Source organism: Oncorhynchus nerka, linkage group LG16, assembly GCF_034236695.1.
Source record: "Oncorhynchus nerka isolate Pitt River linkage group LG16, Oner_Uvic_2.0, whole genome shotgun sequence".
Lineage (NCBI taxonomy): Eukaryota > Metazoa > Chordata > Actinopteri > Salmoniformes > Salmonidae > Oncorhynchus > Oncorhynchus nerka.
In genome coordinates, this window is record NC_088411.1 from 8,604,025 (window position 1) to 8,626,092 (window position 22,068).

Genomic DNA, 22,068 nt, shown 5'->3' on the forward strand with positions numbered 1-22,068 from the left:
CGCTTGGATTGCGTCCTACCTGACAGGTCGCTCCTACCAGGTGGCGTAGCGAGAATCCGTCTCCTCACCACGTGCTCTCACCACTGGTGTCCCCCAGGGCTCTGTTCTAGGCCCTCTCCTATTCTCGCTATACACCAAGTCACTTGGCTCTGTCATAACCTCACATGGTCTCTCCTATCATTGCTATGCAGACGACACACAATTAATCTTCTCCTTTCCCCTTCTGACGACCAGGTGGCGAATCACATCTCTGCATGTCTGGCAGACATATCAGTGTGGATGACGGATCATCACCTCAAGCTGAACCTCGGCAAGACGGAGCTGCTCTTCCTCCCGGGAAGGACTGCCCGTTCCATGATCTCGCCATCACGGTTGACAACTCCATTGTGTCCTCGTCCCAGAGCGCTAAGAACCTTGGCGTGATCCTGGACAACACCCTGTCGTTCTCAAATAACATCAAGGCGGTGGCCCGTTCCTGTAGGTTCATGCTCTACAACATCCGCAGAGTACGACCCTGCCTCACACAGGAAGCGGCGCAGGTCCTAATCCAGGCACTTGTCATCTCCCGTCTGGATTACTGCAACTCGCTGTTGGCTGGGCTCCCTGCCTGTGCCATTAAACCCCTACAACTCATCCAGAATGCCGCAGCCCGTCTGGTGTTCAACCTTCCCAAGTTCTCTCACGTCACCCCGCTCCTCCGCTCTCTCCACTGGCTTCCAGTTGAAGCTCGCATCCGCTACAAGACCATGGTGCTTGCCTACGGAGCTGTGAGGGGAACGGCACCTCAGTACCTCCAGGCTCTGATCAGGCCCTACACCCAAACAAGGGCACTGCGTTCATCCACCTCTGGCCTGCTCGCCTCCCTACCACTGAGGAAGTACAGTTCCCGCTCAGCCCAGTCAAAACTGTTCGCTGCTCTGGCCCCCCAATGGTGGAACAAACTCCCTCACGACGCCAGGACAGCGGAGTCAATCACCACCTTCCGGAGACACCTGAAACCCCACCTCTTTAAGGAATACCTAGGATAGGATAAAGTAATCCTTCTCACCCCCCTTAAAAGACCTAGATGCACTATTGTAAAGTGGCTGTTCCACTGGATGTCATAAGGTGAAAGCACCAATTTGTAAGTCGCTCTGGATAAGAGTGTCTGCTAAATGACTTAAATGTAATGTAAATGTACAATACAAGGTTCAATTTTGGAATTTAGTTGTGCATCAGCAGTCTCTTAATTAGCTCATGTCATTTGTAAATTAGTCTAGCTATCTGAACTTGTAAGCAATTACCGACCAGGGTGAGGCCCATTGATCATAAGTCATCAAATTAAAAACTGCAAACATTTGCCTCCACCCTATGGCAAAATGTTTAGAATTGCTTGAAATGCGCTCTACAACTGCAAAATCTTCTCTCAGCCACAGTGTGGATGTGTGGGTATGCAGACCCACGAGCCACTGCAGCCCCTCATAATGACTCCAGACCCCCATCATAGTTGCACATCCCTGACATGCAGTGCCTTCGGGAAGTACTCACACCCCTTGACATTTTTCCCAAAACATTTAGTCAAAGACTGAATTTAAAATGGATTAAATTGAGATTTTTGGTCACTAGCCTACACACAATACCACATGGTCTTGAGTTCAACCCCTTTGTTATGGCAAGCCTAAATATACATTGGCAAACATTTACAAAAAATATGTTTTCACTTTGTCATTATGAGGTATTGTGTGAGATAAAAATAAATACATGTAATCCATTTTCAATTTAGGCTGTAACACAACAATATGTGGAAGAAATCAAGGTGTATGAATACTGTCTGAAAGCACTGTACCTCTGTACTATCTACCTCTGTACTAAATGTGGTGCTGTTATCTCAAAACAGTCCTTCTGCATTGTAAAACAATTTTACAATATGTTGCGATTTTGTAAAATGACTGACATGGCCCCGTAGAGGCCCATAGGTGCCAAATCTGTGGGGTTTCCATTTCTTAATCCTTTCGGGGTACATCAATGTTCCTATGTAGCATATTTGGTGCTGTTATCTCAAAACAGTCATTCCGAATTGTCAAACAGTGTTACAATATGTTGGCATTTTGTAAAATGTCTGCTGTGGCCCCAGGGGCCAAATATGTGGGTGCTCCATATATACTGGAAATATTTTCAGGGTACATACATCTACCTCTGTAACACATTTGGTGCAGTTATATCAAAACACTACTTCTGAATTTTACAATGTTGTGTTACTTTCAGTGGCCATTTTGTAAGATGGCTGCCATGGCCTGATATGTAAATAATTTCAGGGTACATAAATCAACCTCTGCAAAATTTGGTGCTTTTATCATAAAGTGAACGATTGTTATGAAAATTTCAGCTTAGCCGCCCCACTACCTGGGAAGATCCAGGAGAGTCCTCCGGGAACCAGAGCTGTGGGAATGAAGAGAGCAGCAGCACTCTTACTAAATGACAACACATAGAACATTGCCTGGTCTCTCGAGGAGAACGTCAAGCCATCCAAAATCTGTAGCAACAATAAAGAGACAGTGATACATCCCACCCTGAAGGGGATGCTGCTGTTCTTGTTCTCGGTGTAGAGGGGTGAGTGCAGGCCTAGGCCCAGGCCAAACAGGGTACCCATATTGCGCAGGAGGCTGGCAAAGGGAGTGGAGTCCATGTGGACCCACTCGGCTCTCACACACCACTTCTGGGCTTTCTCCAGGGTCCATAGCAGGTCCACGCCTATAGCTTTCAGCAGCTCGTAGAAGCCCACAGCAAAGGAGAGCAGAAAGAGGGTGGTGTAGAAGTACTTCTTCAGACTGGCTCCATAGATCCACTGCACTCTGGAGAAGGCCTCAGCCACCATGATACCTGCCATGGATATAGACAAGAACATTTTAGAACAAAATCAAAACCCGATACCCCTCTTACACTGTAAAGAAAAATCTAGTTGTTTTACGGTAACTTACTGGTAGCCAGTAACTGTAAAATACAAGTTTTAGTATTTTACCATGAATCCGGAAGAAACTTTGGTTTAATAGCACATTGCTGTAAAGGTATTGTAAAATATTTACTGTAAAAGGTACAGTATGTTACTGTAAATTTCAAAGAAACTTGGGTTTAACAGTACATTTCTGTAATTTCCAAAGAAACTTGGGTTTAACAGTACATTACTGTAAAGTTTACAGTCTGTCAGTAAAAACAACAGGATTATTTTACAGTGTACTTGCTGATCCAAACCAAGCCAATCCGAGCTGTACTGTGCCGGCCTGGTCGCGCATTCACCACAGTTCCTGGAAAGGACGACAACGTGAAAGGAAAATAACCAAGCCTGCACAGTACGATTCAGGTTAGCACAACCTGCTAGGGGTACAAGCTGCATCTTGAAATCTCGGTCAAGCCCTGGTTCTCTGACCTGTGATGACCCCACTGATGACCTGGTGCGGGAAGTGGGCAGCCATGTAGACTCTGGACATGCACACCAGCAGCTCTACTGTACACAGCAGCATCCAGAGCCCCACCTGCAAGAACCTGGGGAAGAACAAGACACTAAGGCCCTGCTCCAAAACAACAATAGATCTTACCCCCTAACCAAGTTTTTGTTTACAGATTTGTCCTCCAAAAAATCTATTTGAGGTCCAGAAAAAGGGCAGTTAATTGAAAATATATAAGTCCAACATTTCTACATACTTTCTATCTACAGTAGTTTCAGATGTTCGACGCATAACATCGACTAGCAGGCCATAGTTTTCCCAACTCTGTCCTAACCCCTAGGCACTTTGTGTGGATCTGAAAGCACTGAATTGGGTATAAGCAGTAACAACACCATTGACTCCACTTCTCTTTTGACCCACCTGTACAGGAGAGGGGGGAACCGTCTTTCTGTTGCCACTGAGAAGACAGCTGTTATCATCACGTACCACACCCCAGATGAGCCCATGGCATGACCCGAAGGGCTTCCTATTAAAAACAGCACACTTTGGCTTCATGAACCATTTTGGATATAAGCATTGGCTAAAGCACACACATATCTGGCTACCAGGGATATGATGAACATCTGGGCAAAGTCCCTTTGTTCAGCAGCTATTGTCTGCATTATTTTCCCATCATCACATTACACCTCTTTCCCATCCCTGTTTGGTTGTCTTATTTAGACAGTGGACACACACCCTGAAGATGCAATTAGCTAAACAACAATTACACACTACACTACCCACTGAATTCCTTTCCAGATAAAATTATTCTCTTATGTATTTACCCTGCGGGATAGGAATCGATAAGTGCAAAGGTGTTATGGCCCTATAGTACTGGTATCAGTCATTTATGACATACAGGCCAAGCAAATAATACCTTGTAAGAATTCGCAGATGAGTAGGTAAACCACCACTTCCCTCCGGATTATTGGCCAACGTGCAATCATTGATAAACAAACTGGACGATCTACGATTGAGACCATCCTACCAACGGGACATTAAAAACTGTAATATCTAATGTTTCACCTGAGACGTGGCTGAACAACGACACTGGTAATATAGAGCTGGCTGGCTTCTCCGTGCATCGGCAGGACAGAGCATCTACGTTTGGTAAGACGAGGGGCAGGGGTGTGACTATTTGTCACTAACTGCTGGTGCATGATGTCTAATATTGAAGAAGTCTCGAGGTATTGATCGCCGAAGGTAGAAACCTCATGATAAGCTGTAGACCACACTATCTACCAAGAGAGTTCTCATCTATATTATTCATAGCCGTCTATTTACCACCACAATCCGATGCTGGCACTAAGACCGCACTCAACGAGCTGTATACGGCCATAAGCAAACAGAAGCGGTGCTTCTGGATCCTGGACTTCCTGACGGGCCTTTCCCAGGTGGTAAGAGTAGGCAACAACACATCTGCCACGCTGATCCTCCACACTAGGGCCCCTCAGGGGTGCGTGCTTAGTCCCCTCCTGTATTCCCTGTTCACCCACAACTACGTGGCCAAACACGACTCCAAAACCATCATTAAGTTTGCTGACGACACAACAGTGTTGGGCTTGATCACCAACAATGATGAGACAGCCTAAAGGAAGGAGGTTAGAGACCTGTAAGTGTGATGCCAGGACAACAACCTCTCCCTCATTGTGAGCAAGACAATGGAGCTGATTGTGGACTATAGGAAAAGCAGGGCCGAACAGGCCCTCATTAACATCGACGAGGCTGAAGTGGAGCGGGTCGAGAGTTTCAAGTTCCTTGGTGTCCACATCACTAACGAACTATCACGGTCCAAACACACCAAGACAGTTGTGAAGAGGGCATAAAAACACCTTTCCCCCCTCAGGAGACTGAAAAGATTCTACATTGGTCCCCAGATCCTCAAAAAGTTCTACATCTGCACCTTCGAGAGCATCCTGACCAGTTGCATCACCGCCTGGTATGGCAACTGCTCGGCGTCTGACCATAAGGGTGGGGCATATGCCCCCCCAATTTGATTTGAATAATGCTTCCACTTGCCAAGACTGCTAATATCTTGAGGTGTATTGAGTGATAATCATGCTAGACTCTGGCACACATCTATCTATGGCATTGCCTACCTGGTCCAGTTTCACAGGTGATGGGGAATTGTTTTAAGGCAGGGGCTGGATCTGTCCCATAGAAGCGGGTATCATGGACCCACCAATAGGGTCTCTCTCCAAATAGAACCCTGCCATGGAGAGGGAACATCATTCAACTCTTTGAAAGTCCCGACTTTGTAATATATAATGACCATTTCAGTTTTAAATTATGTTCAAGTCAGCGTACATTTTTGTTAATGTGTACTAAATCGCAATGTGTACCAAAATCCATGAAAAACAAATGACAGAAAACCAATTGAATCCGCTCCTTACCACTTCATGAACAGGTTGAGCCAGTCCCCGATGACAGCCACCCAGATGAGCTTTACACCCACGTCCCTGCGCAGATGGAACCAGACTGGGAAGAAACAAAAGAAGGTGGTATGCAGGTCAGCCACTGTAGAGGCTAGGCTAAACCAGCCCTCATAATGCCCATACTGGGTCTGCAGATGGATGGCCACTTCCACCCCCCAGCTGTGGAAAAGATCCATGACTGTGGTGTGGATCCAGATCAGTCCCCAGGGAAGGTACACCAAAGCTGGGCGAGGATTGGAGAATGGTCAGGAGCGGTCCTCTTGAGCTCCAGGACTGTCATGCAGTCTGTTGTTCCCACTGGACTTTATTCAAGGTTAGGGCATTTGTTTGCTTCCAGGAGGTTGTTGCAGACACACTCTGTAACCTTTAGCCTACACATGGGCAGACTTGGTGATTTGGAGGCCAGTCTGAGGCCCCTGGCCTAAGTGATATTTGGTTAACCCTACCCCACCTTGTGGGCAAAACATTTGACTGGCGGTGGAGATTTAAAACAAATATATATATCATTTTAAAGTACATTTCCAGCAATTCTACACATTTTGCTATGAGTAGAGAAAATGTTGCAGTTTTAAAGCTAATTTCCCGGATATTCTACACATATGCCATGTTCATGCTATATATGGTTGCCTAATGGTAAGTCCGCCACTGAGCCTACACCCCTCCATGGAGCTCCTGCTCCCAAAAGCGGTAAACAGAGGTGGTCTGCTCTGGAGTGATACGCTAGCCCCTGAAACAGGATGACTGTGCAATGGTGAGTGAACGTTTTTCCACTTCAGGACTATACGTCTCTTGGTGAGGATTGTAGCAAGGACACTTCAAGTAGTCCAATGAAAATTGATTGACCTATCTATGTCTCACTACTTCAACCACACCCATCATTGGCATGTGAAATGAATGGAACTCAATCCATTGAAAATTCACTATTGACTTTGTGACCTGCTATAATGATGTCAGTTCATTGGCTATTTCCTTCCCAGATAAAACCCTGGCTTGGGGGTTGCCTTATCGGACTTATTTACAGTACAGTGAGTACCATATCTAGGACCTAGTGTTATTGGTAAGTTATCTTCTCAGCATCTCCTGAGTAAGTCCAAAACCATTTAATGATTGATTCCTTTATGTAACCGACCAGATGGCCTAGCTGCAGGATTCTGGCCAGACTCAAATTTCACAAAGTCGTCAGAAATGTATTATATAACAGACAGATTATCTATGACATGGTCTTACAAGGACATCTTACTGTATTACACATAAAGCAGACTGTAGTGTAGTAAAACATTGGCTTTTCATTTCAATAGAGAAAAGCGAATGCAATGCATGTTTTCCACGCATCCCCTTGCTTGGCGTGTTTTGCCACAAATTGTATTGTGGAGGCTATTTGTTGGGTTTTTAATTCCACCGGTCAATCATAAATGAAGTATTTTTGGCTCCATTTTCAGGGTGAGAGACACAGAGACACTGATTGACTATTGTTTTTACCTGTCCTTTGTACTTATTTGTATGGCCTCTATCCTTAGTACAACCCTCCCAAACACCCCTGCCCCACTGTTTTATTACACGTGCAAGGTCCAAAGATCAGGGTACATGCATGTGGGTGTTGGGACCCTCGGGTATAAAAACAACAGGCAGACTCATGCATACAGTGCTCTCATACCCCATCACATCTCACATTGGCTTTCTAGACTGACAATTCACTAGGGACAGTTCGAAAATGGAGGCAGTCATGGATGCCATGCAGGGCTATGGGGTGAGCACCACTAATTACCTTCAGACCAACTATAAGGACGCCCAGGGTTTGTTCCTGTGGGTGTCCTGGGCTGCTGACCTCAGGAACACCTTCTTCATCTTCTTCCCTCTCTGGTTCCACCTGCGGGAGTCAGTGGGCATCAAGCTCATCTGGGTGGCAGTGATCGGCGACTGGCTCAACCTGGTCTTCAAGTGGTGAGTCGTACTGCCTATGAATTTTTTTCTGTGTGGTTTATGCATGTGTTATGAAGTCATTTATATTGGTACCCATCAAATAAACGGTTCCTGGAATACCAATTCAGAACTTGATCAAATGTGTCCCTTCGGCTACATCTGGCACATTGACATGTCGATAAATGTGCACAGTCCCTGTCAATTTAATTGAACTAAAATGCAACCGACTGAAATTCCCCACATTCATCTTAATTCTAAGTGGCGTGTGCTTTCCTTCCTAAGGATTCTGTTTGGCGAGAGGCCGTATTGGTGGGTCCATGAAACACCTTACTACAGCAATACCACTGCACCTCACATTGAACAGTACCCAATGACCTGTGAAACTGGCCCAGGTAAGAAGCATCACTTTACTGTCATATACTTCTACCGTAGTGCCTTATGACATGAAATATACTCTCCCCTATGTATTTATTTGGAAAGTGAAGCTACAACTTTTCATTTGGCTTTATACTCCAGCATTTTGAATTTGAGATCAGATTTTTCATATGAGGTGACAGTACAGAATGTCACCTTTTATTTGAGGGTATTTTCATACATATCTGTTTTACCACTTAGAAATGAAAGCACTTTATGTATCTAGTCCCCCCCCAATTTGAAAGTGTCATAAGTATTTGGACAAATTCACTGTTAGAGTATTTTCATACATAGCTGTTTTAGCATTTGGAAATGAAACCACTTTATTGAAAGCACTTTACAAACATTTTTACGCAAAATGACACAATACATTATTTACCATTCATTTCTATTGGGCACAACATAATCTGAAACGTATCATATGAGGCAACAATTTCCTCAACATTTGATCTAAAATCCAAAATGCTGGAGTATAGAACCAAATTAAAAGTTTTCGCTTCACGGTCGAAATAAAAGTTTATGGGAGTGATATGCTATGATTCAGTGAAAATAGCCAACGTTTTATAAGTAATGATGTTGAGAATATTTATGGTTTACGATATTGTACAGCATTGTGTTGGATTTTCATTTTACTTGAATAAAGTGCTATGGCCATTGACTGAAGTATGCCTTTCTGTCTGCGTGCCTGGTAGGCAGTCCCTCTGGCCACGCTATGGGAGCTGCAGGCGTCTACTACACACTGGTTACCTCCATTCTAGCCATCATGCTGACCAAGAATAAGACGGGATCTTCCTCCAAGGGCCTGTAAGTTCCAGAACATTCAACCCCTCTTGTCCTCAATGATCTTGTTCTTGTTTGCCATTTTTCGTTCAGTGCTTGTCAGTTTTATGCTTACTTGTCTGTGCAGCACTGTAGTTGATGATTTACCCTGAAAACTAACTTCAGTTAGTCGAAGGGAAGGGGATGTGCAAAAGATTCCGTTCGAGTGGTTTTGTTGTCAAATCAAAGGAAGCAACAGTCGATTAAAATGATTTACATGTATCAGTAGAAGCCTATTCACCTCTAGTGACACAGGAAAAACAAATTCCCCTGCTGTGAATAATATTTATTTGCACATTTACTTGTTATTTATTATGCAGTCTCTTAGCAGCCAGGCAGATTCAAAAATGCCTAAAGATGCATTTGCTGATGGTTCCTCTCCCTCTCCCCTTGTCTGGGCAGGTATCTACGAGGCACTCTGTGGGCGTTCTTCTGGGCGGTCCAGGTCTGTGTGTGTCTCTCCAGAGTCTTCATTGCTGCCCACTTCCCCCACCAAGTCATCTGTGGAGTAATCACAGGTCAGTATGAAGCCCTTATAACAACCCTCACAAATATGGCACAAAATGTGCAGATTGTTCAACTACATGATGTTAATATTACGTTTTCTATTTGATTTCCAGGTATGGTTGTGGCCGAGGCGTTCAACAGAACCCAGTGGATCTACGGAGCCAGTCTGAAGAAGTACTTCTACACCACCCTCTTTCTGCTCTCCATCGCTGTGGGCTTCTACGTGCTGCTGAAGGCTCTAGGCGTGGACCTGCTATGGACCCTGGAGAAAGCCCAGAAGTGGTGTGTGAGAGCCGAGTGGGTCCACATGGACTCCACTCCCTTCGCCAGCCTCCTGCGTAACATGGGCACCCTGTTTGGCCTGGGCCTGGGCCTGCACTCGCCCCTCTACACCGAGATCAAGAACATCAGCGGCACCACCCTCTTTAGGACGGGATGTATCGTCACCTCGCTGCTCCTGCTGCACCTCTTTGACTCCTTCAAGCCCCCCACGCACACTGCCGCTGTCTTCTACCTGCTGTCTTTCTGTAAAAGCGCCACTGTCCCCCTGGCAACCGTCAGCATCATCCCCTACTGCGTGTCTGGAGCTCTGAGCACCGTACAGAGCAAGAAGTATTTGTGAGGTCGTTGGCGGCCGACATGCACATAGTCTCGTGTATTCGGATATGACTCCAGAATTGAACCGTGCTGTAATCCTTAAATCATTCCATGCATTGACTTTCTTCCCAAACTGCCCAAGCGATCAACAAGCCATTGTGGTCTTTGTCTACCCTACTTTCATCCAGTCACCCACTGTAAAGGTCTGATTTTCTTATCTACACACAGTGTGAACATTATAATGAAAGGATTATCCAGTGAATTACTCAGTGGCACTTTAGACACTGTGGTTTGATTGTATCAAAACTGATCATTTATAAGTAGTTCAGTGCGAACTCAGGAGTCCAGAAAGTTAATGTTCCTGTTTTGAAACGAGATAAAGCCGAATCAAAACCAGGAGAAAATGAGCCCAAAAGCTCTCTCAGGGACTTTAGTGGCCTGCTTTAACAGTGCGTTCTAAGAATATGTTATACATGAATAACTTTGTTAATATTTGTTTTGTAACTGTATTTTTCCTGTTTAATATATTTTTAGAAATTCTGTCAGATATTTATAATAAAAATCTTTAAAATATATCACTGACTATGTTCTAACACTAGTATGCATATATTTAGGGATTGGTTCAGACACATGGTTCTACATTCAGTTTTTAAATGTTTCCTATCATTAATGACACGTTACTGATAAACTATCAGCAAGTCCACAACACTTTGAAACTGCAGCAGTGGTAAAACTAAAATCATCACACTATCAGTGACATGCGTCTACAAAACAAGTACACATTGTAAAGAAATATACTATTTGTACAGTACATATAAACAGAGCCAAACCAGTGGTCATCAACCCTATATGGAGCCCTGGACTTTAGCCTCATGCTCACTGATAATCACTGATGACATAGGTCCACACGTCACACAGCCGTCACTCCCAGCAAGTACTTAGAACAGACAAGGCTGGATGAACCATCAATATTTGACTGCTGGGTTTTTAATCGATAGTCTGGCCTGCTTTTTGTCATGCATTTGGTTATGTATTTGCTAGCCTCAAAGCAGACACAATAAAAATGAATGTCCAAACTTATTTCATTAAATACACTGGCTCGCAGTTGGCATTTCATTTCTGTAAGGACCTCGCTTTGTGCACGGGGGACTTGTCATGCTGAATTAAGAAAGGGCCTTTCCCAAACTGTTGCCACAAAGTTGGAAGCACAGAATCGCATAGAATGTTACTGTATGCTGTGGCATTAAGATTTCCCTTCACTGTAACTAAAGGGACTAACCCAAACCATAATCATCCACCAAACTTTACAGTTGGTAAAAAACTGGGGGGGGAGAAAAACACAATTTCAAAATGTGGTGGAACATGTCCCCCCGTCCCCAGTGAAAGTTGCGCCCCTGCCAACATGTAATGGTTTCTGAGAAGCTGAATTATATGGTTCTGCACTACACATAAGGTAAGCCTGTCCCTGCTCATACCTAAGTGTTGCTGCATGTGGTCAAACCTCCACTCCCAGTCCATCTTCAGTTGCACCTCCTGGCCCACCTTTAGGACTGAACCCACAAAGTGCAAAGCCTCAGCCCCCTGCCATGTCACCTGCAGCACCGGCACATCCCAATCAGCCCGCGGTCATCTGGCTGGAGATGGAAGATACTAGGTGTTAGCCTGTGTCTGACCACTTCCAGCCCACCTCAACAATGGTCCCATCCTTATCTCACCAGAAAGAGAGGGGTAGTTCAGTGACTTCAATGATGATAGAGTTGATGCATTCTGGCCTTCCTGTATTTACCTGAACACCTCCCCCAGGACACAATATGGTGTGTTGGAGCTCGACATTGACATTTCTTTCTTCCCACTGATTTCTTCTTTCAGTTCACCAGGTGAGCAGGGTGACAAACTGAGGTGACAACCTGCAGAGAGAAAGACAATTTGCCAACATCAAAATTATGATGACGGTCAGTTGAAAACACCTCATTTAAGCCAAGGACTCTCGACTTTGTAAACATTTAGCAGTGGTAGCCACAGAACCGACAATACGTTCAGATTCTTCAGCTGCCAGTAGTAGCTACAGATGTAGGATATTAATTTGACCACTCTGTGGCAGGATAACTTTACTGCAATGAAGGAAATGTCAAACTTGTAGTGTATTTGAGGTCTAAAAAGGTTTCTGAAGCTTGTAATTTCCACTTAGAAATTTCGGACTTGATTTTCCTTACGAAAAATGTGTCAAAACTTACAAAAATGTCCATTAATTATAGTTCACATATTAATGAACATTTCTTGTTGGTGCTCGATTACTTTCCTGCTGTAGTAAACGGTCTCAAATTAATATCCTACATCTGTTTTATACATCAAAAAGACAGATATGAATGAAACAGCGCCCATTTGTGGCTGCTCGGCAACAAAACATTACCAGGACTAGGCTTGAAGCAGAAAAACAGAGCAAATGCACACATCTAACTGCGATTAGGCTACTGCATGCATAAAGTTGTCAATGAAAAATCAGACATATTCTTAATTTCAATGTGCAGTCACTACTCACAAAAAGTCATTGGATGAGCATGTGCGTTGGGACGTTAAACACAACTAGACCCATGTCTGTTCGGTCTGGCTTGATTTATTGTGCGGCTAACGTGCTTTTTGATTGATATTTCTTCATGGCATTGGAAGACTAGACATTGTGTAAGAAATGTCACACTCTGCCTGTCAACAACTAGCTAGCTAACTAAAGTAGGCTACACACAAAAAGAGGACAAGTTACTGTAAGAATGTTAGCTAGCTCATGCTAACTGTAGTCTAATGTTGGCTTGTTACTTTTCAGCTAGCAAGCTAGCAAGCTCCTGACTGTGTCAAGTCTTAAACAAGCACAAGGCAAACAAACATTATGTTACTCTCTCTCAAACTTCTTACATGTAAAAATCCTTTTCACACTGAAATGCCATATTTAAAGCTCCAATATGTAACTTTTTGGGCGACCCGACTAAATTGACATAGAAGTGTCAGTTATAGATCTGCCATTCTCATTGAAAGCAAGTCTAAGAAGTGGTAGATCTGTGCTATGTGCACTATTTCTATTCTTCCTGCGCTTAAGTAGAATTTCAGCATTTTTACTTTCGGTTTTGTACACAAGCTTCAAACAGCTGAAAATACAATATTTTTTGTTATGGAAAATATATTTCACTGCAGTTTAGACAGTACAATGATTATCTACACTATACTTGCTTGTTTTGTCACATAAACTGAAATTAGGCGAACTATTAGAAATGTAGCAACATGGAAATGGCGGAGCGATTTCTGCGTATTGCACCTTTTTAAAGAAATATAATGTCATAAATCCAAGGTACACTCAGTAGCTCTATTTTAGATCCCTGTAATATGGATGCGTTTACTAAATTAACTGGTCTATGCAGTAGTTCAATAGCCAGAACTGTCTGCATTCTTTCGGCAGCAAAGAAACAAAAGCAACAGTAGCTAGTATTTCCGGTTTCAGGTTCTGCCTTCTAAATAAAAGCCTCTGAAAATACTTTTAAGCGAGAATGGGTTATACCAGGAATATGAGATTTGACTTTTGAAGATAGCCGACACCTACAGGTTAAACACAAATAAAGCATACTACCTAAACATTTGGGTCCTTTCTAATGTTTTCTGCAAGCGGTTCAATTGCCATTGCAAACAGGAGGGGGGAGAGAGGACATCCCTATATTGTGTCCTGTTCTAAAGTAATTTAATTCAATAGTGTATTATATGTGTATATTTTTGCTTTAAGATATTTTATAATAATTTTATTAGATGTATTATTTCAGCTGGAAAGTTTTGAATAGAAAAGGCCATTTAAGACAACGTATTTTCAGCAACAACAGCCATTCAATCTATATCTTGATTTTAGCTTTATTGTATTCAACTGAATCATGTTCTTGTATTCGTTTGTAAGTGTATATTTTTAATACACCCTGTTTGATTGATATGTGTCAAGTCTGGTAAAACTTTTGCCATTTTGTTGCTTAGGAGCTTTGTTATTTTATTGTCACGATGTATTAAACGTATGGGTCTGTAATACGTAGGGGACTCTACAGCTTTTCCTTGTTTAAATATAACTGAAATAGCTGTTTGATACATGGACCTAGGAACCACTGAATTGAGTGACATGTGTGTTGTCATTTGTGTAAATAGGTGTGCTACTTTTTCCCAAAATATGAAATAGAATTCTATAAGAAAGCTGTCCAGTCCTGGTGCCTTTCTAATATTTAGTATTAAGTGCCTGATATTTCTTTTGGGACGATCTCTGTTTTTAGTGATACTTTTCTGTCTGCTGATAATTGCTGAACGGTTGTTGAGTCTAAGAAGACTATAGGATCAGTCCCACTGTTTAATTCTGATTGATATAGATTTTCAAAGAAGCTTTAAACATTTCCATGAATCACATTGTTCCCAATGAACACATCTGTACCCTTATCTTTTAAGATTATAACTGGTTTGGCATGTTTTGTGAGTGCTGTGCTGTTTATTTGCCATTAGAATGTAACAGGTATTGGTATACATGAATACAAAACTAAACTTATTTCCAGATGATCTCCTGATACACCTGACCAATTTTGAAAACTCAATGCCCCCGCTTGCTAAAGTATATTTTCAGAATACTCTACAATCTCAGGATGTCAAATTAACATTGAAAAAGAACAACTCATGATCTACAGCAATCCTTTAAGTGGACCACAAAAAGATACCAAATACTTAGGGTGCTTGATAAGTGACAACAAACAAATATATAAAGATAACTTTAGCCCATTACTCAACATTATGACAGCAGACCTAATTAAATGGAACAATCGTACCATAAATTTGACAGGTAGAGTAGACCTCTTCAGAATGGCATGGCTCCGAAGGTTGTCAGTCATACCAACTACTCCACCAAATAAATCATTTAAAAAAAGTATACTCAGTACTGCAAATGAAACTCACAGAATAAAAAAGGAACGTTTTACATCTTCCTAAGTCTGAGGGTGGTTTTAACCTTCCAGACTTGGAGTTGTATCAACTCTCCACCCAGGGCTTTTACTTTCTACATGTAGTTAAATACACTGAAGAGGAACAACGGGTACATATTGAAGATGCATGCGCATGTTCATCCCCAGAATCTTTTCACGTGTCTATTTTCAAAGGATAAAACTACGAACATTTACAACTTCATAGTTGAGAACACTATATGGAAGAAAATGTAACTTATTCTACAAAAACTAGTATCCCAATATGACAGATATAAAATGGTGCAGTGATGATGCAGGCGTCGGAGATGTGTGTGTGAGCATGTGGGCCTGGGCAGGGGTAATGTAGTCCATTTTTGTGGGATGTCGTTTGTCTGTTGTATTGTATTGTATTGTTGACAAAAATGAAATATTGAAAACCAGAGATTAAGCAGCTTTCAGTTTCTGTCTTTCTTCTGGCAAGCTTTTCATCTCCCTCCCCCATCAATCAATCACATGTATTTATAAAGCCCTTTTTTTACATCAGCAGATGTCACAAAGTGCTATACAGAAACCCAGTCTAAAACCCCAAACAGCAAGCAATGCAGATGAGTTCACAGAAGGTGGGATTGTCCTGGAGTGAAAACTGAAAATGCCCCTTCTTTCCAGAGAGTTCCATTACAGCCTATAGGGAAAGGGGGGGAGAGATATGTAGCCCGAGCAGCTGATAACAACTGATCTAAAAATAGTGCAGGGCCTAACAGATGGGCTGCTAACTATTCTGAGTAGGCTACTTGTTCTGTCAGTCAACGACAAAAGAACTATAAATGTCCAAGAGCATATTATCTCCCTAGAATCAACAAGATGGCTATGCTACCGAAAAACCTTCCCAGGCCAGAGGACTGGTATGTACTGTATTGCTGTGAAGCTTTTTTCTCATTTGACAGATTACATCTACAAATGCAATATAACAAAATGTTCATGATGTTTTCTCTGCTTCTAACAATAGCCAAGGAGCACAGGCACTATGGTATGACCGGAAAAAATATGTCATCATTAATTTCATGGTGCAAAACCCCAAGGATGTTGAGGTTGATATTCAGGATACCTTTATAGTTTTAAGGTGAGTTTGATTCATTTGTAACCCTGAAGTGTGCATGGTCTAGAAATTCTTAGTCTAAATAAATAGTGTACAAATAGTGTGTGCGAGAGAGAGAGAGAGAGAGAGAGAGAGAGAGAGAGAGAGAGAGTGCATTTGTGTATGTGAGGTTGGGGGGGAGGGGGGAGGGTTGGGCAACTATTCTAATGTGCATTGATTTATTAAGCAGGCCTGTATTACCACTCTATGATGACTGCTCTGACGCATAGGATATGTTGTTATTGCCAAATGTTTCATTATAACCTACGTTTTATAACGTTGTTTGTGTCTGGATTTGTGTCCATGACAGTTGTAAAGATGTCGATGACAACAGCGTCTACAATCACATTTATTTCTATGACAAAGTCATCAAATTTGTAAGTATTCATATTTCTCTGTCATATCAAAGTTAATTTGATTCTCACAATTAACATAGATAACAGCTGTAAAGATGTATAAATATGCAGCATGCTTGAATGTTCAGCACGGTAATGTATTAAAAAAATGGATCCACATTACAGAGCATTATGGATACTGTAGTACATCATGCTAAAAGTAAGCTTTGTATATTTATCTAACAGGACTCCCAAGTGAAGGTCCATGACCGCAGCATCCACGTCTTGATTAGGAAGGCTAAAGAAAATGTAGCATGGCCTCGTCTTCAGAAAGATGCCGATCTCAAGGTACTGGAATATTTGATCTTCCACTTAGAATAAGTGAAGAGCAGTGTAAGGGTAGACTAATGCTTCATGTGTTAAAGGTAGACTCAGCAATATGACGCCATCAAGAACAGTGGGGCGACGAAAGCAATTTGTGCCCTCCCCTTGGGCCATGCTCACACTGGAAAGAGCCAATAGACTTGGTTGAATCGAAGGTTGTTACTGTTGACTACTGAAAGCAGAAAGTCACGCTCATGCTACACCATGGGAGTCATATTGCAGGGTCTACCTTCTCACTGACAATATGCGCATCAACATGCTCTCTCTCCCAACATTATTCTGTCCCTTGTAGCCAAATTGGATGGCTGTAGACTTTGATAACTGGAGAGACTGGGAGAATGAAGAGGACGAGGGAATGGCGGAGTACGAGCAATATTTTGACGTACGTGTAACTGCCAAATGGGCTTATCCTATGTCTATGTTTGAAGGTCACATCAGTGTGGCTTTAATGAATGGTTTTCCATTTGTAGATGATTCAGGATATGGGGAACAAGAAAGAAGGGCCACCTGCGATGGATGATCTTGATGATCTGGTTAGTACAGCAAGAATCCACCTCCAATTCGCATTTCACAAACAATCATGAGAGACATATTACCCCTGACTTGTCAGCATGTAAAGCAAGTGAGGAAGTTTATGGAATGAGTTGTTTCTCTCTCCACAGAGTGATTGAATACTTTTCTGAAGAGAGATTTCCTCTGCATGGGAAAGCTTGATGTGCATTGAAAATCGCTGATGAAGACTCATCAAAGATCATGCCATGTTGATGGATTTGTGTATTTGTTGATGATTGCTGTGAATGCGATGTGGATTAATATATTGAATTGCTAGGTATTGTTCCTGGTACTGTTGTCTGTGTAATTTGCATTACTATCTATTGAATGTTATTTATTAAATCAACTGAAGTCTTGTTTCTACTTTTCTGATATGTAACCTCTTAAATACACTGAATAAAAATATAAACTCAACATGTAAAATGTTGGGACCATGTTTCATGAGCTGAAATAAAAGATCCCAGAAATGTTCCATAAACACAAAAAGCTCATTTCTCTCAAATGTTGTGCACAAATTTGTTTAAATCCCTGTTAGTGAGCATTTCTCCTTTACCAAGATAATCCAGCCACCTCACAGGTGTGGCATATCAAGAAGCTGATTAAACAGCATGATCACTACACAGGTGCACCTTGTGCTGGGGACAATAAAAGGCAACTCTAAAATGTGCAGTTGTGTCACACAACACAATACCATAGATTTCTCAAGTTTTGAGGGAGCTTGCAATTGACATGCTGACTACAGGAATATCCACCAGAGCTGTTTCATGTTAATTTCTCAACCATAAGCCACCTCCAATGTCGTTTTAGAGAATTTGGCAGTACATTCAACCGGCCTCACAACTGCAGACCATGTGTAACCACGCCAGCCCACACATGCAAGATGGTCTGTGACAACCCATCCGGACAGCTGATGAAACTGTGGGTCAGCACAACAGAAGAATTTCGGCACCAACTGTCAGAAACCGTCTCAGGGAAGCTCATCTGCGTGCTCATCATCCTCACCAGGGTCTTGACCTGACTGCTGTTCGGCGTCGTAATCGACTTCAGTGTGCAAATGTTCACCATTTGATGGCCACTGGCACGCTAAAGAAGTGTGCTCTTCACAGATGAATCCTGGTTTCAACTGTGCCGGGTAGATGGCAGACAGCGTGTATGGCGTCGTGTGGGCGAGCGGTTTGCTGATGTCAACGTTGTGAACAGAGTGCCCCATGGTGGCGGTGGGGTTATGGTATGAACACAATTGCATTTTATCGATGGCAATTTGAATGCACAGAGATACTATGATGAGATCCTGAGGCCCATTGTCGTGCCATTCATCTACGGCCATCACCTCATGTTTCAGCATGATAATGCATGGCCCCATGGTGCAAGGAACTGTACACAATTCCTGGAAGCTCAAAATGACCCAATTCTTCCATGGCCTACATACTCACCAGACCTGTCACCCATTGAGCATGTTTGAGATACTATTTTTTTTCTCTTTGCATCCTCGTATTGAGGTTCAAATCATACAGATATCTACACATTTACAGTAAAAACAGAAACTCAGTCACATTTTCAGACCCAGATGTCAGTGTAATTGCAAGAAAATATAGGACCGTTAAGTAGCAGCGTGATGTAAACGGTTTAAATGATCTAATTAGAACACTCTCGTCTTTGACATGACCATTCTATGGTTGGTTTGATCATGTGACGATGTATCCCGTCACAATGTAGTGTCTTGCCAATACCAGTAGGTGGCACCCTTACGGTGTGAATGCTAAAGTGTTTTTTTTTATTTTTATGGCCCTTTTCATATACAAGCACAACCCATCAAGGGCTTATAACACCACCATGGCTTATTGGTATTAGCCAGACATTGTTGTATTGTTCATAAGTAAGTAACAATACATGGGCAACCAGCTGTTTTGCACTTTAAAGCAGTCTGAAAACTCTTAACAAGGAATGATTTTTTATAATTCATCCTGTTGCCCAAAATTATTCTTTAACTTACTATTCATAATATCATTGTTTCCTTATGTACTAGGGTGCAATACTACATTATATGGCCTTGGTTTTATGTAGATCTCCTGTGCTGATCCGGTGTGGTAAGGCCTACAGGTATCAACATTACCCTCATTACTTATTAAAGCCTTGCTTCCAGGTAATGCACTTTTCAGGAAAACACCATTCGCTATATTGGTAAGTCAGGTCCAAATGCCTGGATTATTAACTGCCCTATGCCCTACTCTGAGCAGTGCCTAGTACAGTTATGGCACTGCTATAGAACTTTTGAGTCTGATTAAATCCCTGATCCTGTTTTGCAGCCCGCTTTAGTTCACCTCTCAACGTGGGGTTGTTTTTGTAGACTTTGGGCATTATGAGATTTTCCAATGATGTAATGAGCTAGTTTGAATAAGACTTTGATCCACGTTAGACGTGGTTCAACAAGCTGTAGAAGTGATGCCGTACCTCCACTCTACCTCTGGCAAGGCAGGCTTCAATTTATTACTGCGACAGAACATTCCCGTATTGCCATGTTATTCAGCTCACACATAAACAAACATTTCATACGCAATTTAATTGAAGTTTATACAGGACTGTAACCGTTTGGTAATGTTAAACAATCAATGATGGACTTGTAGCACCCACTGTTAGACATCTGCATTGAAGACAACTGTTTGTCATCCAATTGAACGATGGTTTCTCTCCATCTCTTCCTCATTCTGGCCTCCTTCCCTCTGTCTTTGTCATAAAACACACTACCCACTGGGCACAGACAGTCAATGTTGATTCAACATAATTTCATTGAAATGACGTGGAAACAACGTTAATTCAACCAGTGTGTGCCCAGTGGGTAGTCTGGTTTTGAGAAGTTGACTGTACCTGAACGGAAAGGCACTAGGACCCAGGAAACCCCATCACTTCTCCACTCATTCCCTCTCTCTGGAGAGCTGCATATGCTGATGTTGCCTCCCCTCTCTGTCTGTCCCTGTTTCAGATTATAGAGAAGTTGGCTGTGGACCTATGCCTCCTCTCTCCTCCTCCGATATGGCTGCCAGGAGACCGGTTAGCCCCAGCATCGTGTGTGGACACCAGTCAGAAGAGAGTGGCCCCCACCTCCTATCTTTAAGGCTCCCATCTCTCTTGGCCAGCTACTGCTGTCACTAAGGAACTAGGCTACTCTCTGCATAGTAGGAGTTTTTGCACCTCTCCTTCACAGGACGACACAGGAGCTCTACCTTTTGAATTTGAGTCTTCTCTGTCTCACGCTCATACTCTCCTGTCGCCTCCCTATTTCTCTCTCCATCTCTTGAGAGTTGTTCATGCCGCACAGGGACCTTGCTTACAGGTCTGACACTTATTCGTTGTTGCTTTAGAGTAATTGTGTATCATCACTTCCCCTGTCTGAGAGGATGAAGGAGCAGGAACATTGGAGAAGATGATACTTTGGGCTGTCCTGCTCCCCTGGGGTTAAGGAAATTGTCAATGTTCGCCACTCAATGCCACATAGAGCCTCATCTCAACGGGAGAAGTAGTGGAAGAATACGTTTGGTTCACCACAACATTTGAGTTCCAGTGCTGTCTTAGCCCGTGGAAGTAGCTGTGGAGTACCTGGGTCTGTGCATCTGGAACAGATAATCATGGGCAATGCCGCTGGGAGCATGGATGTGCCACCGGGGAAGGAGGTGAAGACGGTGTCGGCCCCCCCAGGCTCAGGGGCCCCCCAGAAACAGGCGACAGGCCCCAAACTCCCCATGCCTGCCGAGGAGGAGTTAGAGGAGCGCTTCAATGCAGTGCTGGTGAGTCTGATTGCAAGATGACACACACAGGGCCCAGAATAAGGAGCCTGTGATGGCACACATACAATTGTACACACTCCCATACAGAAGCAAGCAAAACAATACAAAGAAACAAAGAACACTAAACATTTTGAAAACGTGCACATCCCCAGGACAGGCTTATCAAAGAGCAGGGTACATAATGTGACAGTGGAAGGACAAAAGTCCTTTATTATCTGGTTTACAGTAGTATTGAGTTCATTGTATGGTCTTTTGGGGATGGATAAAGGGGAAGTTATGATCCATATTTGCAGTGGGTATACCCCACCTGGACTGTGAGCCTGTGACACACGGTTCATTTTTTTTGTTCAAGTTTGTAGATCAAAGATATTCATGATTCCCCTAATCCCAATGACTTGTACAATTTCACTTTTATAACATCAGTTGTTTGATCTACAGTAGTGTTAAAACGTTAGGCAAGCCACATTTTAATAGACGGCATTCACTGTAGAAACATTAACAGAAAACCCATCCATTCACTTCCTAACACAAATATTTCCTTGTACTCGATGACAAATCCTCAACAGAACCGATCGCAAGTTAGGAATTCCTCGACTCCATAACTTAATGTTCCTGCGACTCCCTTTACTGGGCTCATTTGTCCTCGGTCTGTGAAAACCTATTATAGGCCAAACAACTCGTGGTCATGTTGACAGCCAAAAACCAATTGAGAAACAGTGGCTCAGCTACATTTGATGTTGCTCAGGGTTATCAGTGCCATGGTATA

The 22,068-nt window shown here is 42.7% G+C and overlaps 4 protein-coding genes and 1 long non-coding RNA gene across 6 annotated transcripts in view; 3 read left to right on the top strand and 2 right to left on the bottom strand.

The window, feature by feature from the left end:
• Positions 1-1,053: 1,053 nt before the first annotated feature.
• Positions 1,054-6,199, bottom strand: LOC115144542 (glucose-6-phosphatase catalytic subunit 1-like). The gene is made up of 5 exons (XM_029685586.2): positions 5,855-6,199; positions 5,561-5,670; positions 3,843-3,948; positions 3,404-3,519; positions 1,054-2,859 (listed from the first exon to the last, which is right to left on the bottom strand). Exons 1-5 carry the CDS (start codon positions 6,070-6,072, stop codon positions 2,351-2,353), a joined length of 1,059 nt encoding a protein of 352 aa, XP_029541446.2. The 5' UTR covers positions 6,073-6,199; the 3' UTR covers positions 1,054-2,350.
• Positions 6,200-7,506: 1,307 nt separating this feature from the next.
• LOC115143979 (glucose-6-phosphatase catalytic subunit 1-like) lies at positions 7,507-10,728 on the top strand. The gene is made up of 5 exons (XM_029684492.2): positions 7,507-7,837; positions 8,099-8,208; positions 8,923-9,034; positions 9,452-9,567; positions 9,670-10,728. Exons 1-5 carry the CDS (start codon positions 7,608-7,610, stop codon positions 10,176-10,178), a joined length of 1,077 nt encoding a protein of 358 aa, XP_029540352.1. The 5' UTR covers positions 7,507-7,607; the 3' UTR covers positions 10,179-10,728.
• LOC115143980 (uncharacterized) lies at positions 8,528-12,975 on the bottom strand. The gene is made up of 5 exons (XR_003865759.2): positions 12,693-12,975; positions 11,940-12,060; positions 11,629-11,787; positions 9,650-9,818; positions 8,528-9,550 (listed from the first exon to the last, which is right to left on the bottom strand). It is a non-coding gene; the product is annotated as an uncharacterized LOC115143980 (long non-coding RNA).
• A 2,878-nt stretch (positions 12,976-15,853) lies between these two features.
• LOC115144543 (putative protein PTGES3L) lies at positions 15,854-17,934 on the top strand. The gene is made up of 7 exons (XM_029685587.2): positions 15,854-16,016; positions 16,121-16,234; positions 16,560-16,626; positions 16,831-16,932; positions 17,261-17,350; positions 17,439-17,501; positions 17,631-17,934. Exons 1-7 carry the CDS (start codon positions 15,976-15,978, stop codon positions 17,637-17,639), a joined length of 486 nt encoding a protein of 161 aa, XP_029541447.1. The 5' UTR covers positions 15,854-15,975; the 3' UTR covers positions 17,640-17,934.
• A 2,567-nt stretch (positions 17,935-20,501) lies between these two features.
• The window catches only part of LOC115143981 (formin-like protein 1), a 70,494-nt gene continuing 68,927 nt past the window's right edge, over positions 20,502-22,068 (top strand). For both annotated transcript variants that reach the window (XM_065002397.1, XM_065002398.1), the window contains exon 1: positions 20,502-21,302. In XM_065002397.1, the coding sequence (XP_064858469.1) occupies positions 21,144-21,302 (159 nt within the window). In that variant the 5' untranslated portion in view covers positions 20,502-21,143. The remainder of the gene's footprint in view (positions 21,303-22,068) is intronic.

What these genes read in the sequence shown, in the direction of transcription:
- LOC115144542 (XM_029685586.2), bottom strand. Translation starts at nt 6,072, where the DNA reads ATGGATCTTTTCCACAGCTGGGGGGTGGAAGTGGCCATCCATCTGCAG. An exon ending in CACCTGTGAAACTGGACCAG is followed by an intron (nt 3,949 to 5,560) that starts GTAGGCAATGCC and finishes TGTTTTTAATAG; the next exon opens with GAAGCCCTTCGGGTCATGCC. An exon ending in TTCCCCCCTCTCCTGTACAG is followed by an intron (nt 3,520 to 3,842) that starts GTGGGTCAAAAG and finishes GTTCTTCCCCAG; the next exon opens with GTTCTTGCAGGTGGGGCTCT.
- LOC115143979 (XM_029684492.2), top strand. Translation starts at nt 7,608, where the DNA reads ATGGAGGCAGTCATGGATGCCATGCAGGGCTATGGGGTGAGCACCACT. An exon ending in CTCAACCTGGTCTTCAAGTG is followed by an intron (nt 7,838 to 8,098) that starts GTGAGTCGTACT and finishes TTCCTTCCTAAG; the next exon opens with GATTCTGTTTGGCGAGAGGC. An exon ending in CATCTGTGGAGTAATCACAG is followed by an intron (nt 9,568 to 9,669) that starts GTCAGTATGAAG and finishes TTTGATTTCCAG; the next exon opens with GTATGGTTGTGGCCGAGGCG.
- LOC115144543 (XM_029685587.2), top strand. Translation starts at nt 15,976, where the DNA reads ATGGCTATGCTACCGAAAAACCTTCCCAGGCCAGAGGACTG. An exon ending in CTTCCCAGGCCAGAGGACTG is followed by an intron (nt 16,017 to 16,120) that starts GTATGTACTGTA and finishes TTCTAACAATAG; the next exon opens with CCAAGGAGCACAGGCACTAT. An exon ending in GATACCTTTATAGTTTTAAG is followed by an intron (nt 16,235 to 16,559) that starts GTGAGTTTGATT and finishes TGTCCATGACAG; the next exon opens with TTGTAAAGATGTCGATGACA.